The sequence below is a fragment of the Strongylocentrotus purpuratus genome, unplaced genomic scaffold (genome assembly GCF_000002235.5).
Source record: "Strongylocentrotus purpuratus isolate Spur 01 unplaced genomic scaffold, Spur_5.0 spur5_scaffold_19, whole genome shotgun sequence".
NCBI lineage: Eukaryota > Metazoa > Echinodermata > Echinoidea > Camarodonta > Strongylocentrotidae > Strongylocentrotus > Strongylocentrotus purpuratus.
In genome coordinates, this window is record NW_022145604.1 from 25,924,530 (window position 1) to 25,942,924 (window position 18,395).

At 39.1% G+C, this 18,395-nt stretch overlaps 1 protein-coding gene across 1 annotated transcript; it reads right to left on the bottom strand.

Moving 5' to 3' along the window:
- LOC115925859 (ficolin-2-like) lies at positions 1–13,423 on the bottom strand. Its single transcript, XM_030989874.1, has 4 exons — positions 12,956–13,423; positions 2,187–2,335; positions 1,218–1,485; positions 1–104 (listed from the first exon to the last, which is right to left on the bottom strand). The coding sequence occupies exons 1-4, from the start codon at positions 13,224–13,226 to the stop codon at positions 1–3; spliced, it is 792 nt and encodes a 263-aa protein (XP_030845734.1). The 5' UTR covers positions 13,227–13,423.
- Positions 13,424–18,395: the final 4,972 nt, after the last annotated feature.

The following is an 18,395-nucleotide window of genomic DNA, read 5'->3' on the forward strand; positions in this document are numbered from 1 at the left end:
TTACTTCCCCCCAGCATCTTTGCCTGCGACGCAGTTGAAACCTTCAAAGCCAGACTCTGGGAAGCCATCCAAGGGGGTAATATAATCATAGTCCCTCCCCACAACTGCAATGTGATTGGACTCAATTCTAAAATGTTCTAGAAGCAACAAACACTCTCTCTCGAACGATAACGTTCTTATTGGTCATCTTTATATCCCTCTTGAGGATCAGGACCAGGATCAGAACAGATACAGATATTGATCCATTTTAATACCGATGTCCTGCAACCCTGCACCCAAGACACTAATGCCTCATCGATGGTCGAACCAAGCTACTCAACTGTAAGTGCTGATGCATGGTTGTATACGTCACATGTTCCGGCTACAAGTACTCCGTAGTAAATTTCATGTACTACCGAACTCCTATCTTCTACCTTGGCCCCCATCACCCTACTTAACCCTAAACTTAAAGATAAAGACCAGCTCATGCGATCGCATTGTGAAAGAAACGTTGTGGAATCGATCAGAAAAGGTTGATCATCTAGCATATAAGTATTAGTGTGTACTGCAAGGTTCTGAAATCATCAAAATGATAAGAAATTTGGCCCACTCTTGGTAAAGTTACAAGCACTGTACACAGAAAGATGAATATGAGACTACGCACACGCGCGCGACACGTGCGTTATATCTATCAGGTCCAAATAGATATAATAATTTACAAAATATATCAATTAGTAGGCGGTTTCTCGGCAAAATTTGTTGCGTATTAGTCAAAACATATTCCTTAACATGATTGGTAATAAGAGCTTCCATTTCAATTATTTTTTTGAGAGGGGGCGTTTCCAAAACTGGTCTTTACCTTTAAACCTAAACCCAATCCTCAATAACCCTAACCCTGTATCTGTGACGAAATAAATCTGGTAAATTTTTTTCGCCGGGAGTATAAACTATGTCAAAGCAACCGCTGAAATCCGTTTCACCAAAGGCTTAGCCAGGGGACACAAGGAGGTCGTGCCCCTCCCCTGTTCATCCGCTTAGAAACTGGCCAACCATGAAACTTTGGGTTCAAGACCGGACCCCTGCTCTACATCCCTTGCCAAGCGTGTGTAACTATGCGACTCCGTGGTTTATGTGTCAACCCTCCCCCCCCCCCCCTCCTCCTCTCCCCAACCTCCCATCGTCTGTGCACCTCCACCCCCTCCCTGACCAACAAGTCTGGCTACGCCGGTGCCTCTCACCTGAATTCGACTGGGGATCGTAGCGCTCCACTCTCAGCGTATAGTTGCTCCTCTCGTCGCTGATCGAGAAGACCCTGTACCGTGCGAATCTCTCCTGCTGCTGGAAGTCACCGAGATCGACCCGTAGTTCGTGCGGTCCCTGCATGGCGAGCTTGCGAATCCATTCGTTGCCGAGCCAGAACTCCCCCTCGAGGAAACCGAAACCGTTCTTGTACTCCTCCCAGTCGCGGAGGAAGTTGAGTCGGCCGTCGATACGCCGCTGGATGACCTGAGAGGGCATAACGGATTTGTTTGTTTGTTGGATCCAAACCATTTATAGCAATAGTACAGTAGTTTGATTTAAGTTATACCTTTACCAGAACCCGATTAATTTCACTCTTCAAACCAACTAATTATTTCTTTTATACGGCCCCTCTGCAACATCTCAGGTTTTTACCGGCCATCCGCCACTGTCTCAAACGTTATCACAGCCAACATCTTTCCTTCCATACCCGTTCCATAGCTGCTTAAAGGAAAAACTCACAAATAAACAAATTCTTTACATTTAACAGAACTCAACCTTCTCTTTTACCCGTTAAATCACATCCCCTCTATACGACCCCGCTACGATCTCTCAAGTTCTTACCGTCCACCTATCACCGTGTTTGATCGCAGTAAACATTCTTCCTCTCACACTTGCTGACCTTGCTCGTTACTTATAGATGTTATAAGAATGAAATAGCTCACAAACAATTTATTTTTAAAACCTTTATCAGAACGCAAATTACGACCCCGCTACGATCTCTCAAGTTCTTACCGTCCACCTATCAACGTCTCGTGTTTGATCGCAGTTAACATTCTTCCTCTCACACTTGCTGACCATGCTCGTTACTTATAGATGTTATAAGAATGAAATAGCTCACAATGTATTTTTTAAAACCTTTATCAGAACCCAACCTAAGACCCCGCTACGATCTCTCAAGTTCTTACCGTCCATCCGCCACCATCTCGTGTCTGGTCGCAGTAAACATCCCTCTTCCCACACTCGTTGACCGATGAAACATAGATGGTATAGACTCCACTACGTACTCCACCGAACTCACGGATATCCAGGCAGTGCTTAGGCATCGGGAGAGGGGCTGTAACAAAAGAAAGGTGAAATGTGTTGTTGGCGAATGTCTATTTGGTACTTTGGTATTTGGTACCAATAAGAAGGAAAGGAAAGGGAAAGGGCATCTTTGGCGTCTCGAAAGCATGTTATTGGTGTATTCATGGACTTAAGCAAAGCATTTGACACTCTTGATCACAAGGTACTATCAAGCAAACTTCATTATTACGGAGTAAGAGGAGTTGCTCTTGACTGGTTTAATGATTATTTGTCAGGTAGAAAGCAATATGTAAGCTACGAATCTGTAGATTCATTATTATTGCCTATGAAATGTGGTGTCCCACAAGGATCGATACTCGGTCCTTTATTGTTTCTACTGTATGTTAATGATATCTCGAACTCAACTACATCATTACAATATATTATATTTGCTGATGATACTAATGTGTTTTGCTCCAATTCCGATTTTCGATCACTTCAGAGAATTCTGAACACCGAGCTACCTAAGCTGTCTTTGTGGTTTAGGAGCAACAAATTGTCTCTGAATCTGAAAAAAACTAATTATATTCATTTTCAAAGCAGGAAAAATGCAACTGATAAACCTATACCTGAAATAGTCTTGGATGGTGAATATTTGGAGAAAAAACAAAATACTAAATTTCTTGGAACTATCATCAATGAAAATCTGAAATGGAGTGATCATGTACATTACGTTTCAAAGAGAGTGTCACGCACTGTTGGTTTACTGTATAAGTTAAAACATTATGTGCCTTTGAATATTCTATATATGCTATACAATTCCTTGATTCTTCCTCACATGTCTTATTGCAATATACTGTGGGCAGACTCAAAAGTATATACTGATAAAATGCTACTTTTACAAAAGAAAGCGATTCGTGTGTGCACCAATGCTGGATATCGCGATCACACTGATCCCCTATTCGCGAGGTTAAAAACTCTGAAAGTAACTGATATTAACTTTTTACAAAAAGCACTGTTCATGTTCCGTCTACATAATGATTCCCTACCTTCCCACTTCCCACCAATGTTTTGTTTGAATAGAAATATTCATACATACCCAACCAGACAATCAAATAAATACCATTTATGTAATCCTAAAACAACAATGGCTATGAAATCTATAAGACATTCTGGTCCGGATATTTGGAACTCACTGTCCGTTGACATCCGTAACTTGAAGTCAGTATATACTTTCAAGAAAAGTGTGAAATCAATTTTATTGAGCAAATATTGACAAATCTCTTAAATTAACACATGATATCATATATGTTTGTCAGCATTTCCTTGATATAGCAGGAAAATCCCCCTCCCATGCACCCTCTATCCCATTTTTTTTTTGGTTGCAAGTCACTGTTTATTTTTTGTTATTTTCCCCCAATTATGTTCTGTAATTTACTTTACTTTACAATCGTTATGATTTTAAATGTTTCTGGGCTGCAAGCGTATCAAGCTGTCACGCTTAGGCTGTAGCCCTTCTGTATCATCACCTCTTCGAGCGTATGTATCTATGATTTACTGAATGTGGAAATGTAATTTAACTTATGTTTTATACTCATGTAAAGACATTGTCACATTATTGTTATAACCTATGATGATTCAGTAACCAATAAATATTTCAACTATTTCAACTATATTGTTGTACTTCACTTAAAACGACATTAACCAGGACTCTTAACATTTAATCAACAGGGTCCAAGGCCCAGACATTTATATTGTCGTATCCAACATAGGATGGAGCCGGGGTACGTCCCAAAGCTTGAAGGCCCTGCAATGAACTTTATATTTTTTTTTTATTAACGCTTAAACCCAGAAATACATTTGCAAATTGTACCAATAAATGTATTATTCATGTTAATCGACAGAGAGAGTGAGAGAGGGAGGGGGAAGAGAGAGTGAGAGAGGGAGGGGAAGAGAGAGAGAGAGAGAGAGAGTGGGATGGGGAGGGGTTGAGTGAGGTAGATATAGGGGAGCAGGCGCGTACGCAGGGTTTTTTCGAGGGGGGGGGGTTAAAAGTTGAAAATCACGCCGAAAATTTCGCAGTGACTCAGCCGGCCGCTGAATAAGCGGGTGGGGGGGGGGGGGGGGGGGGGGTTTGGTCACCCATTACCACAATTTTTGTTTTAAATATTATTTAGAAAACAACAACAAACAAACAAAACACGGGGGGGGGGGGTCCTCCCAAAAACACACATTAAGAAAGTTAAAGGGGGAGGGGGTTCAACCCCCTCTCCCCTGCGTACACGCCTGTAGGGGAGTAGACTCTCCTTTCTCAGTCAAATCCTAATATATTACGAAACTCCATCGGATGTGTGTCCTAAATGAAAACGAAAACAAGATAGCTTTGGGAGTCCAATAAGTTTCATCTTTCCTTGGCGCTACGAACTTGAGGCTAATTTCAAACGAGGCGGAAGGGGGGAAAAGGGTGACGACGACATTGACAACGTTGGTTACAAGAACTAAAATAAGGAGAATAATTATACAAGAAAAAATAAGGATGGTGACCTTGGCGAATCATGATATCAACTCATCAACGATAAATTCCCCACGGTCACGGTATTATCGGTCTGCTACCGATCAGTCACCATGTCGTCTGCTTCAGGACTAGACGACTCTGTCAGCGCGGGAAAACAAGACTCTCCCTTCCGTATCCTGTTTAGTAAAAATACACCTGTCCTCCGTGCAAAGGGCATGGCTCACTTGATAGCCATGTATAGATCGGATATCTTTTTCTCGACGTTGACGGATTGGGAGAGAAAAATCAACGCATACATTTCCGCCGATACGTCTGATTCAAGACAGCTAGTGACGGGTGTCTATTTTTATACTTAGGAACTACTTTGTTGCGATGGTCAGTTGATAAGGAAATTTCAGATGCGATATATTATAATGGTAGATAATAAAACACTTTCAAATCTCAGTCCGACAGTCATCTTTTGACCTATTGCTGTTATGCCACTTGTAGAAGAAGCAGCTTTTGCCTGATCTAAAACTGCGTTAATGACTCGTGCAGTCCAGTTTGACGGCTTTGGGACAGCAATATTGTTCCAAAAAAAAAACAACTCAAAATGAGAAATCATTTTCCTTACATAGGACTGCGTCAGTGATTGTTGCGTCTCTAACGCGTGATGGGAGAGTGTTATCGTAAAATAGGTGAATGGATAATCATGAAAATGAACAGAGCAATAGTGTTTTGAATTACCGGCGTATAACCTGATTGCCTTCACTGCATGTATTAACAAAATCGAAATGTTGCTTATGGGAATTATTCCCTGTTGCACACGAGGGGTTACTTTGCTGACCTATATTGCTACGTCAGCGATTAGTGCCGTCTTTGATGTGCCGGTAGGGCGCTTTAGGCAAAGACGACGGGAGAAATCACTCAACCGAGATCGTCCTGTACTATGCTCCCGTCTTCATTTGTGACCTGTATATAGAGTGCTTTTACAAACACGACGGAAGACAAAGACGAGGGTAACCGAGCAAATTAATCAATCTGCACATGTGCGAACCTGAATTTTCTCCGTCTTGTTGATTTTCACTACCGTTCTCAGCCATAATTGCGTTCGTTCCCTAAAAGTGTGGTACGGTATGTCACTGAAACAGCTCCCGTAGGATTTTTGTGTCAAAGTTGATTTTTTTTTGTTGCATTTTTGGATTCGTTGGGGTCCAAACTATCAGAAATTGATGGGGTTCAAATTTTCCCGAAGACACCAAATTTCCCTATTGCGCTTTATAAGCCATTTTGGCGCCCAATGGACCCCCAGGAAATGAAGGAGGGGTCTGAAAATTTAAACCCCATCATTTTTGGCCAATTGGGACTCTTTTGAAGCCAAAACAGTAACAAAAAAAATCAACTTTGGCAAAAAAGTCCTACGGGATTACATACCATACCGCACTATAAACGCGACGTAAGAGTTGTTTCGCCGTACAATAGACCATTTTCGTAATGTAACCAAATGTAATGCATAAGTCTTTGTGAAGTGCCTCAATACAAATTATTTCATTCACCTGATAAGAATAATAGTATTTCAATGGAACTGCATACATTATTTGATCTCGGTTGAGTGAATTCTCCCGTCCTCTTTGCCTTCCGTCTCGTTACTAAAGCGCCCTAGTGTGAAAGTGAGCACGTGATCAAAGTGAATGCAACATGGACGCTGCAAAAATCGCGTTGCATTTCTGACGCTTGCACTGATTACCTTCATGCAATGACGCAATAAGCCACTTCTTAAATACTATCTGCGCATGGGCAGATTACCTTCATGGGTTTGATTGGCTCAAGTAATGACGCAATGAGCCATTTCGTAAATACTATCTGCGCATGGGCAGATAAAAGTCATTTGTGATAAAATTGTAAAACCCACCGTGATGAATACGTGCTCACGTTATGTAATCATTATTCATGACATTGTGTGCACCTACGGTACATTCTATGATACAAGAGGGCAAAAGAACACATACATGACTTTGACATTGATTATTCTAAAATACACAAAGTGGGATTTCACTATGAGTAAAAGATCTGTGGATATTTGGAGCCATTTGACCCATGTGCTAACTACGAAATGGTCTAGTGAAATCACAAAACAAACATGTGATACAATTGGATACGCGCTTTCCAATAGTCTTCTGTTGTTAATGTGACTAAGGGAGAAGGCCAACACTTGTGCGTGCAAAATTTTGATCATGTCGATATAGAATTAAGTTTTGTTAAGTTTCTTCCTCCCTTGTGCCTCTCGAAGGAAATTTTGATAATCCAAACATGGTTTTGATTTTTGCTGATTCCGGAGTTTTCAACTGTAGCCGCATTAAAATTCAGATTTAGCTGACGAACGGTCTGTCTACAACGAGCTCATACAGGAAAGGGGAAGGGGGGGGGGGGGGGGATTCATCGAAAAGTTCTGAAAAATTTACGTTAGTCACTGCAAAAATCTTTGACGTGATCATTATAACAGACTCAGAACCGTTTTTGCGATCAATTACAAGAAAAACGACTCTTTACTCGAATGAAATTACACCTTTTCCGTTAGGAATTCATAAACATGATTGAAATACTTATGAATTTTTAAAATTTGTATTTGACATACAAATCTCATATCTTTATGACGAAATATGGTTGAAGATTCAAAAACTATCTTACTTCCCTGATCTTTTGTTTTATGTTATTTTTTCCAAATTATCAAAGATCAAAGTTTCTTCTCTTCATCACAAGAATAAGGGGCGACGGGGCGGGGGGGGGGGGGGGGGGGTCACATACAATTCGGTAGTAGTTGAACCATTGAGGCAGGTGCTTAATACATCATAAACCGATGAATTAACCATTCACAATAATGTAATTTAACTCTTTGAGATGTTTTTATGCTCGTCATACAAGGCCCATTTGCTGGAATAATGAATCCAGGGCATTTCTGCATTGCTTACTGCTCGAATCGTATCGATGCGTACTAGCACCATTCCTAAATAAATCATAATTTACATAATAGTATCATGTTTTAAGATGACATTACATTTTCGATATGATTCATGGAAAAACAACAACATTTACTCAAAAGCTCCTCGACTTCCAGCCTTCTAACAACCAAATCCACACAAATGCTATTCAGCTTTATGGCAAGCACACGCTATCTTCAATCGCAAAACATCCGCGGTTTTCTCTCTCTCAGTTTCTCTGCCATCTTTCAGCTGTTCTATAAATGCAACAATTTCTTATCGCTTTATTTTTGTATCCGATCTGCTAGTAAGCACGTCTTTCTTCCGCGCTTACTCATACGGAGTCTTCTCTTTCTGTCCTTAAAGGTATACATCAGATATCCCATTTATATTCATAATTCCGTTTGCATTCATGATTATACAGTCGTATACTGGATGATAATTTTGCTAGTGGGCTTACGCCCTTTGCTCAAATACAAACTTCTACTTTTAAAATTGTGGAGAGTAGGCGAGGCGACCGAGCACGAATTATTGTTTACATCCTATTACAGTAGTAGTACGGTAGTCCACCTGTAATTTTGACATCTTGCCTAACATTTTATTAATACAAAATTACATTTTCCCCTGAAAAGTGTCAGATTTCACTCACAATTGGACATGTGGTATTCGGGCATGAGACGATTGCCGCCTCCCCCTCCTCCACCGGCCACTCTCCGTCAACATACCGCATGCTTTTCGCTGCCCAATTAATAATGTAAGGTGGATTTTGCTGGCATATTAGTAGTTAAAAAATCATAAAGGCTGCAGTCCCGTACACTCCAAATCTAGTATGTTCAAATGTATGTTCAAAACAAAAAGAGATGGTTCTTAACACAAGTAAATGAGAGAACATTTATGTGGAATATTTTTGTATTCAGACAATGAAAGTAAATAGAATGATTCTTTCAAAAGAAGTATGGGTTGCGAACGGGATGAGAATATCTTCTTGGCAGAGATCATCTTTTTTATTTCTATTTTCAGACAAGCCGTGTCTAGCGATGACGGACATCTTCCTTATCTATCCCAAAAGCCCTGGATGACATCTGACCCCTCTAAATTATGACTTCCGGCTGGGGGCGATCGAATCTCCCTAGTGAGTTTTGTTCGATATCTTTTTTGTTAACTTCTTGCATGATCATTTATTAATATAATTGTGGTTGGTATTGAAACCAATCTGTTTCTAGATGTGATGTAACGATCGTTCAAGGTATTGTAATCATCGATAAAGTCTTATTTATTTCTGATCGTAAGTATATAAGAAAGCAACTCTCATGCCTTGTATAAGTAACTTATTCTGAGGGGGGGGGGGGGGGTTTATATTTTTACGAAAGAATTCAATAATTATTTTGACTGGACCGGATCTACCCGAGGCACACAAGTCACTTATGATAAAAATAGAAAAGATACAACTATTACAAAGTTAAGAGTTGATGTTTGAAACTCTGAGAAATTAAATTTAAAAAAAAAAAAAAAAAAAAAAAAAAAAAAAAATCAATTTTAAGAAGAATAATTAAATAATGATATAATGGCAATAACTTGTAAGTGGACGAGAACGGACTTATCACGTTGATTACATGCTCTTGTGCGAAATAAAATGTATTTTGAAAAAACTAAAATGAATCAACAAATAGTATTCACATGATTAAAGAACAAAACCTAGGGGTGTTGGTGCAATGACGGAGAGGAACGCCAATACACCTAGACACCGACAATTCTCTCTGGTGACCCTCCACCTTCCTCACCTCAAGTCCAATAATACAATCATTAAGAGCCCAAACACATTTCATGTTTTATATAATTCGCTTGTAATTTCGGAATGACTCACATAATCCTGTGGCATTAGCCTAAAACGACCGCAGACACTTTAATTCGCAGACGAGATGATACACGAAAATCCTTCAAGCATGTTTCGAGCTCGTTGACATTTAAAAACTACGCTACATTTTGACTGGGTGCAGGAAAAGGGCGGGAAAAACATATTACCGTCTGCTTAACACTGGCACAGACGTGAATGTATAATTGCATTGTTTATAAATGCACTTAGCATTTATATAAGCAAACCTGACAACTATTAAAAGATAAAGATTTTTACTTTATTTATTAAGGAATCATTTCAATTATTTATTTTTGCAATAACGGTGATACGTAGATTATTCGTACCCCTTTTATAAGGTAACCATTAATTCATAGACAACGATTTTACGAACATTACGATGACGTATAACAAACATTATTTCTATAGGATTGTCCTTGTGCATGTTGAGATGAAGTCTGATAGCCTTTGCGATCACATTCACGGAGCAATACATTCATTTCAGTTAGAAGAGTAGTTTAAAAGATTTTAAAGTTTACTAAAGAAACATCGTAGGATTCGTAGCCACTCATAACCTATTTGGGTTGACTTGTCAGTTTTCACCATATTATACAGTTATTGACTGGCAGGGGGTGTAATATAACATTATTTGGACCGCTGAATGGAGTTATATTTCCCAAGTGGTTATATTTTCCCGAGGGGAAATATAACTCCCTTCAGGTCCAAAGAATGTTATATACACCCTGCCAGTCAATAACTGTTATATTAGATAGCCTAGGGTTTTTTTTTTTGTGTGTGTGTGTGGGGGGGGGGGGGGTTGCCCGAAATTTTTAATTATTTTCTCGGGGACAATCAAAATTACGGAAAAATAATCTGTCGAGATATAGTTCAAGAAAACCTTACACAAAAAAAAATTATAAAATTTTTTTTTGGAAAAAAAGAAAAATTCTTACCCAAAAAAGCTTTTTTTGGAGAAAAAAAAAATACCCCCAAAAAAAAATTACCCGAAAAAACATTTTTGGGGAAAAAAAGAAAATGTAGAAAATTCATGAAAAAAAAATGTCACTAGCCGGTAAAATATAACCAACCAGGAAAATATAACCAACCAGGAAAATGTAACAATTTGGATCCTCGCAATTGATATCACGTGACGAATCACATCTCGGTATCTGTCTAAGCTATCTAATATATATTCATAATTTACTGTATCTTTGAATCATCAGATTAGATCCACAATCTGACTGATTTCATCTTCACGCTTGCCCTTGAAATATCTGAAAATATACACACACCAATATTTTGGTTTCGTAACAGCACTTCCTACCTTTTTTGGCATTGCATGGAATCTCAGAAAAAAAGGCGAGCTCTCTAGTGAGAGGAACTTTGCTTGCCCCCAGACATTTTTTAACCCCGCCCTTCAACCCCTCTCTGGGGATATCGATCCAGGGTAGCGATCATCCGATAGCAGGAGCTGTCCGGTGTTAAGGGAAGGGTAAAGGGAGCACCCTTAAATGCGTAGCCATATATAGATTCCAGATGTCTGGTGCCCTTTTAACTAGAAAATGGAAACCTTCTTTCAGGAGGAGCTGTACTATGATGACTTTGTTGCCAAGGGCGTCGACCCATGTCCAAGATTAGGGAGGTTTATACACACAATAATCGGAAACATTCAAGTTCTAATAAAACACAAAGTCACATGATAATCATTTTGGGGATACTACAGGGGATGTAAGGGGCACAGTTTCGCTGGCCGGGGCTGTTGTCTTACCCGAATATAACATTTACAGCAAGCAAACATAAGGGCTAGCAAATTACATAGAACTTTTTTTTTCTCTCAGACCCCGACATCCCCATTAGGCTGCATATCCATTTTTCATTTGTAACGTTTTAATGTAGGAAATCACGTCATGGTTATTTCAAAGAGTTTGTTATTTCAATTAGGCTATACCTAGCTGCAGAATATGAGATGATGGGTTCCCCCCAGAAAATCCCATGGAGCTTCACCCCTCCACCCCCTCCCCCTCCACTCCATCCCGGCTCGTGAGTCAACGTGGGGGTAAAACTTGCTTCATCACCTCCTTTGTCCGTTGTCATTCTCTTGTCTGATATTATTATACCCATGACTAATAATACAACTGAATGGATGAATGTAACGGGGAAATAGGGGCAAAACTATTATCGGATAGAAGTGTATCTACACATTCTCTGACGTCAATAAGCATTCTGTATTCTTCATTGCAACATACTCGCAAACATAAGAACCATGGCAAACAGGTACGGGTAGTGAAAATGTAATACAAATATTGCTAAGTACCTAAATATTGTTTATTTTTTCTTCATAATAAGTTTCAATTTAATCAAATTACGTTATTTCATATACACAAGACTATATCATTGTTATAACCTCCGGAGCCTATGACCTACAAGCACTGCTTCCTCTCTTGAGGCTCCATCATATTTCTTCCTTTATATAACTTAGTCTTATGTATTATTCTTTTTGTTTGTATAAACGCATCCTAAAATGAGTACAAAATGTAACATGATAATTATACAACATGTGAAATATGAAAATAAACTGAAACTGAAACTGAAACTGAAACTCTAGAGCCTGTTTGCCATGGTTGTAAATGATATCGTTTAAAAAAATTAAAACAAGTAAAAGATAATAATAAAAAACGTTTAGGGGAATTAAAGAAAAAAAGAGAGATATTAATGGTAATTTTGATTGCTGCTGAAGATCCATTACACGCAAACCAGACAGAAAGTGGTAGCCTATCCTTGAGATGACGATTATAATAATAATAATAATACCGTTTTATTTACCCAGGTTAGCCACTTCAGTTATGAAACTGCTCTTCCAGCGGGCCCTGCATAACATAATATGTTATTACTACCCTTCTCTAATCTAATATGTTGAGCGCCTAGCTAGAAGGCAGAATGTCCCATTGTTATAAGTCTTTGGTATGACTCGGCCGGGGTTCGAACCCACGACCTCCCGTTCATGAGGCGGACGCTCTAACCACTGAGCCACCATACCCGATGGAAAACAAGGGGGATAGAAGAGGGGGAAGAGGTACTCGTTAGATTGAGACGGCCAACTAAGAACAGAAACAAAAACAGGACATACAAGATGGACAAACGCACAAACAAATCAGAAAAAAAAACTTATTGGATCACTATTTATCTCACACTGCAAAATTGCAACGTGAGATAAAGACATAAGGGACTTTTAGATTTGCGAGGACTGATACGTTTGACGTCCATTCAAGGCAGTGCATTAAAAGGACGTCGATCGTAGCAATCCACGTTGTCGTTGTGCAAATCTAAAAGTCCCTATTGACTACTTACTGGTGCCCGTGTGTCCTCCGTATAGGTTTCTATCGCAACAGGTTGTCCTCGGTTGAACGGGTTGGACCGGTGGGGCGAACGGTGCGAACGGGGCGAAGGGGTCTACCGGTCTTGCCGGACCCATCGGGCCCCTCGGGTATCCAGGGATGGGTTGCTGGGGTCGCTGAGGTCCCTGGGGGCGCTGGGGTAGTTGGGGCTGCTGGGGCCGCTGCCTCCATTGGCCCCGAACTAGCACCAAACACAAGGAAAGGATGACAATCTTGAGCTCCATGGCTGGCTAAAAAAACAAGAGTCCTCTATTGCAGTCGTGTTATCGACCGATGAGTACAACACGTTAGTGCTCACCAAGTTTTTTTTGAGAAAAATATGAAATACAGCTTTCGCGAGTGATCACTTGATGTGTTAAATCCAAAATCCAGTACGAGGGGTTGAGGTTCTTAACTCGGCCCGAGCAGAGAGAGGCCAAGAGTGAATAGAGCTATGAGCTGTTGAAAGTTGCCAAGTTTTTCCTCTTACTCCTGTTTCTGAAAGGATATGGGATGCGATCAGGTTCTAGAGTTAGCCTCAAATGACAGGCGTTTAGCAACGTTAACGCTGTTTACTTTTTTCTTCTTCAAGTAATGGGAATGAACCAAGCATTGCATTTTTCCTGTTTCCCTCGGAAACGATAAGACCAAATAAGAAATCATGTATGCTTTAAAAATAGTTTTGAAACGGATGACAACGTAAAGAATTGGTAGCAAAGGAAAAAAAGTTGTGCTTCTTCCATATCAATCGCAGGTTTGCAGTCTCCTAGCTCTTATGTGCATAGTTGCGATTAATATCAATGGCAACTGAGAAAACAAGTTGGAAGATCCTACAAGTTGCAAGATAAAAGTGAAGAAACTGGGTGAGTTGAGGGGAAGATAAGCTGAAGCCATCGTGACGGAAAGTTGCAAAGGATATAATGTTAAGGAATTAGAGTGTTTCGACAAAGAGAAGATATCAACACGTGTCTACTTATATTTAATCAGCAAAGATCTGACAAGTATTAAGAAAACGTTGGGAAAAACATAGATGACGACAAAGGAATATGGTTTGTTGTCCCCTCTCAGTTGTTCACTACACTTTAGGATTATAAAAACATATACCAGCTCCAAATTATATAATAATAATAATAATATTTATTTTGTATATAGCGCTTAATACAAATGTCTCTAAGCGCTTTACAAATATACTATTACCCCGGTCATTGGATTTAGTGCTTGCCCGCACACACTGTATGAGTAGGCCCTATCCTGATATCATTTAAATTTGCAATATTTGTTTGTTATATATTTGTAAAAATGCAAAAAGAAAAAGAAAATCAAACAGAAATAAATAAATCAAATCAAATCAAATCAAATTTAGTGCAATCAAATCAGATAAACTTGATGAGACTTTGGGAGTGGGTATGGACTTTTAAAAACTGTACATGACATTCAAAGGAAATGCTTAAACTGGGAAACATTTTTTTTTTATACAAAAACGTGTGGTCGGATACATCAGCTATTAATCACATCCCCTTACACAAAAAACGTCTGTTCACAAAGTCTAAGAAGTTTTGAGCGAGTGTATGACGTTAAACGGATGAAAACTGACTCGTTCCAGAGATGCACCCCAAAACTAGGTCAATTCGATTATTTCGACAAGTATTCATCAAATACTTGTCAAACTCTGCTTGTTGCTGTCATCTCTCTCTCTCTCTCTCTCTCTTTCTCTCTCCCTCTTGGGGTCACCTTCTTTCGCCAGGGGCGGCGGAGCGTATTTCAAAGTGGGGGTGCACCAGCAAAAAAGAGCACTTTCTGGAAAAAAAGACCCTTCATAGGGTAATCTCAAAGCGAAACAATTCTGTTATACATGGATATGAACCCCTTAATTGTATTCAAGATACTACTTCAGCTACTTCATGAAAGAATGAAATGACCTTTAAATATTGTTACTTAAAGGGGAAGTCGACCCTGATATTAAGTTGGTTTTAATAGAAGCATACAATCAGAGGTGAAAAGGGGCACTTCTCACACTTAAAACAGGGGCACTCTTTACAGATGAAAAGGGACAGATTTGAATAGAGGCACTTATGAGAAGTGAAAAGGGGGCCATTATCAGAAAGAAACATAGGAACTTTTGGGGTACTTGAAAAATTGGGTGCTCTGTACCCCCTTGCCCTCCCCCACCAGGGAGTGCCTCCTCACTTAGTAATTTCCATTTTATGAATAGTTTTTGATCTAAATACTCTTCATCGATATCGGGGCATAGATGCCAACTCGTGCCTACTGGACGGCCAAAGCTTTATTACTGATGGCGCTACCCTGTGAACTGAACGAAATCACCAAGCACGTCAAGAACAGTTATAACTGAATCAACTCATAGTCAATCTCCTCTCAAAATAATGATCGTGATTGGACTCAATTATTGTGAAGAAGTGATTTTTCACTCTAGAAAATATGAAGTAGATTAATGCCCGAATGACGTCATCCCACACATTTCTTTCCAATTCAATGTTCCAAGGATATTGCGATATCGTGATTGTCAAGTCATCGTATTGTCTTGGTTGTTGTTATTATTGTTGTTGCTGTTGTCATTTTTTATTGTTGTTAATGTTCTTGGTCTATGTTGCGTTGTTGTTGTTGTTATGGTTTTTTGTGTGGATAGTTTGGGAGCTTTTGGCACTCGATTTGGTTCCGAATAGTAATTACGCAATAATAATGATAACTTGGTCTTATATACCCATGGTAGTAACTGACATCAGCATATTATAATTACTGCTTTTCCATCGGGCCCTACAATATTGCCCCAGCACAAGTTAGACCCATGTTATACACCTGGGTCGAGACGGACAGTGGCAAAACAATTATTCGAGGATGTAGGCATCGAGTGAGGATAGTACACAGGACCGCTATATTCATGCCATCTTAAGGGCGGGTCTGTTTGTTATCGTTCTCGTTATTGTATTTTGGTTAAGGTCTACACACAACACAAATCTTGAATCGCCCTTTAGGTGCCAAAACATATGGGTTGGTCGGTCGGATGTTCTTCTTCTTCTTTTTTTTTTGCTCCCTCTTTGGGCTAATATTTTCTTAGTTTTGAAAGCTTTAATACATATTTTTTTTAAATTCATGAAACATTAAAAAAAAAAAACTTTTTAAAAAAGCCGACCGTAGATTTCAAAAATTTGGGTCTGTCGCAAAGGGCATCTTTTTTTTAGGCCGTATCATAATCATTATTATTATTATTATTATCGTTATTGTTTTAATCATTATTATCATTATTAATGTAATGATACTTCTTCAATGTTCATTATGAGTATTTTCATCAAATCCGACTCCCACAATATTTTATATTTTGCCAAATAACACTCCCTCTTCCGTAAAAATGCTTGTCCTTTGCATGATGTCTCCCACACTAACCGATTCAATGGGATGTCTTGAAATATGTCTGAATCATTTCCGATTCTCTTCAAGAAAAGCGTCCCGTTAATCTGGCTTGATAGCACTGTTTGTTAATAATAATCATCCTGGTTTATGGATGATCTCATACAGGCATTAACGTTGATTCTGACACAGATACAACCAGTGATGATAGGTGGAATATTCTGACTTTCTCAAATACGACTGTCATCCAGCAGTGTAGCTAAATTTTGAAAAACAATTTAATTTTTTTTTTGGGGGGGGGGGGGGAGGAGGGGTATGGTAGAAAAGGGTCTTTACAAGTCCTCTGATAATCTTTTCTTCTTCTTCAAGCGGGATTCAGAAAAGATTCTTCCATTGAAATGAGAATAAGGTCATTAAATATTTTAATTTCCGACAGGGATTGAAAATTTGCGAATATGCCATGAACAAGTGTAATTTGACGACTGAATATTGAATGGCATGGCACACCGCCGCGCCGACCCCTGCCCCTATCTGGCGACGCCCTTACTAATTTCGCGTGAATGAATGGCGATCGCTTTCCTCCGTTATGCATGTATAATTCGTCGTTTAGAAAGAAGAAGAACGTAAGCACAAGAATAAACATTAAACGCAAAGAACACACGGACAATTCGGAATTGTATCAGAAATAAAAGATAAAAACGGATAAAAGAAACTACATGTATTTCCAAACTGACTGTAATCCTATGATTTGTTGCTTTGGCACATGTATCTGGAGAGAGAGAGAGAGAGAGAGAGAGAGAGAGAGAGAGAGAGAAAGAGAATTGGGGGGGGGGGAGAGGGGGATTATTGCGGGGGTCATAGTAATATTCCATCCACCGTTTTTCATCCCCTGCAATTGATTATTCATGACGTCATTCTAGATTCATTTAATTTTTATCACCTTTTCCTGGCTAGACAAAACACAACCGAAACGATTATTTTGAGAATAAAAACCTTTGCCAAATGGAATGTTGAGGGCCTCTTTTTTCTTTAGTTCCTTTTATTTACGAATATAAACCAGTTGCATTGTGTTTTTACATATTTAAAAAATTACCGAAAGTGAATTAGATACCCATGGATGTATGTACAATGTCATAATGGCAATTACAACCTTGCAAAATAAAATGCTTTTGTCAAAGTCCATTTAAATTTTCTTTGTCTTCTTCTTCTTTTTCTTCCTCTTCTTTTTCTACTTCTTCTTCTTCTGCTTCTTCTTCTTCTTTATTCTTCCTCCTCCCTTTCCCCTTCTTCTTCTTTTTCTTCCTCCTTCTCTTCTACTCATTCTTCTTCTTCTTATTCATCCTCTTCTTCTCTAACTTCTTTTGTTTCTTCGGTTTATGACAGCAACCACCTTCTTTAATAAGCCCAAGTATTCCATCATCATCTCCATGGAAGAAACAAAGATCATTATATCGTGAAGATAACATTTCAAATGTATCTATTGAAGAGATGAAATGATATGAAAACAATTACTAAATCGATACGAAACTCCTTGGATTATACAACTCAACAATCGAGATTATTTATACCCAAAGCCATGTCCACAATTACATGCAAAGTCTATTATCCCCCGGAGTCTACCGTTTTGGTTTTTGCGGGAAGTAATCTAAATTTCTTCAAGATGTAAGTGATGTGTTAACCTTCCCGGGAATTTCCGATCTGAAGATCTATTTCCATCTCAAGCCCCAGACCAGATGGAGCTGTACAGGGTGTGTCAAGAAAAGTAAATCTCGGGATTTCATGGTGTATCGGAATATCAAAGGACACCATCATAAACCTAACAATATGCTGTGAAAATATCATGCATAGTTTTGTTGACGGTCGATAATTTTCTGGAATGCCTTCATACGATGATCTTTTTTTATGAACCGTTTAATAAAGCGAAAACCGCGTCCATCATTACATTGACATCGTTACTCATTTATTTCGATTTTACAATGCCCTGTGCCGTGTCTATCGGGAATCAAAAAGCCTAATTCACTTGATATGGATTGAAAAATATTTTTGCC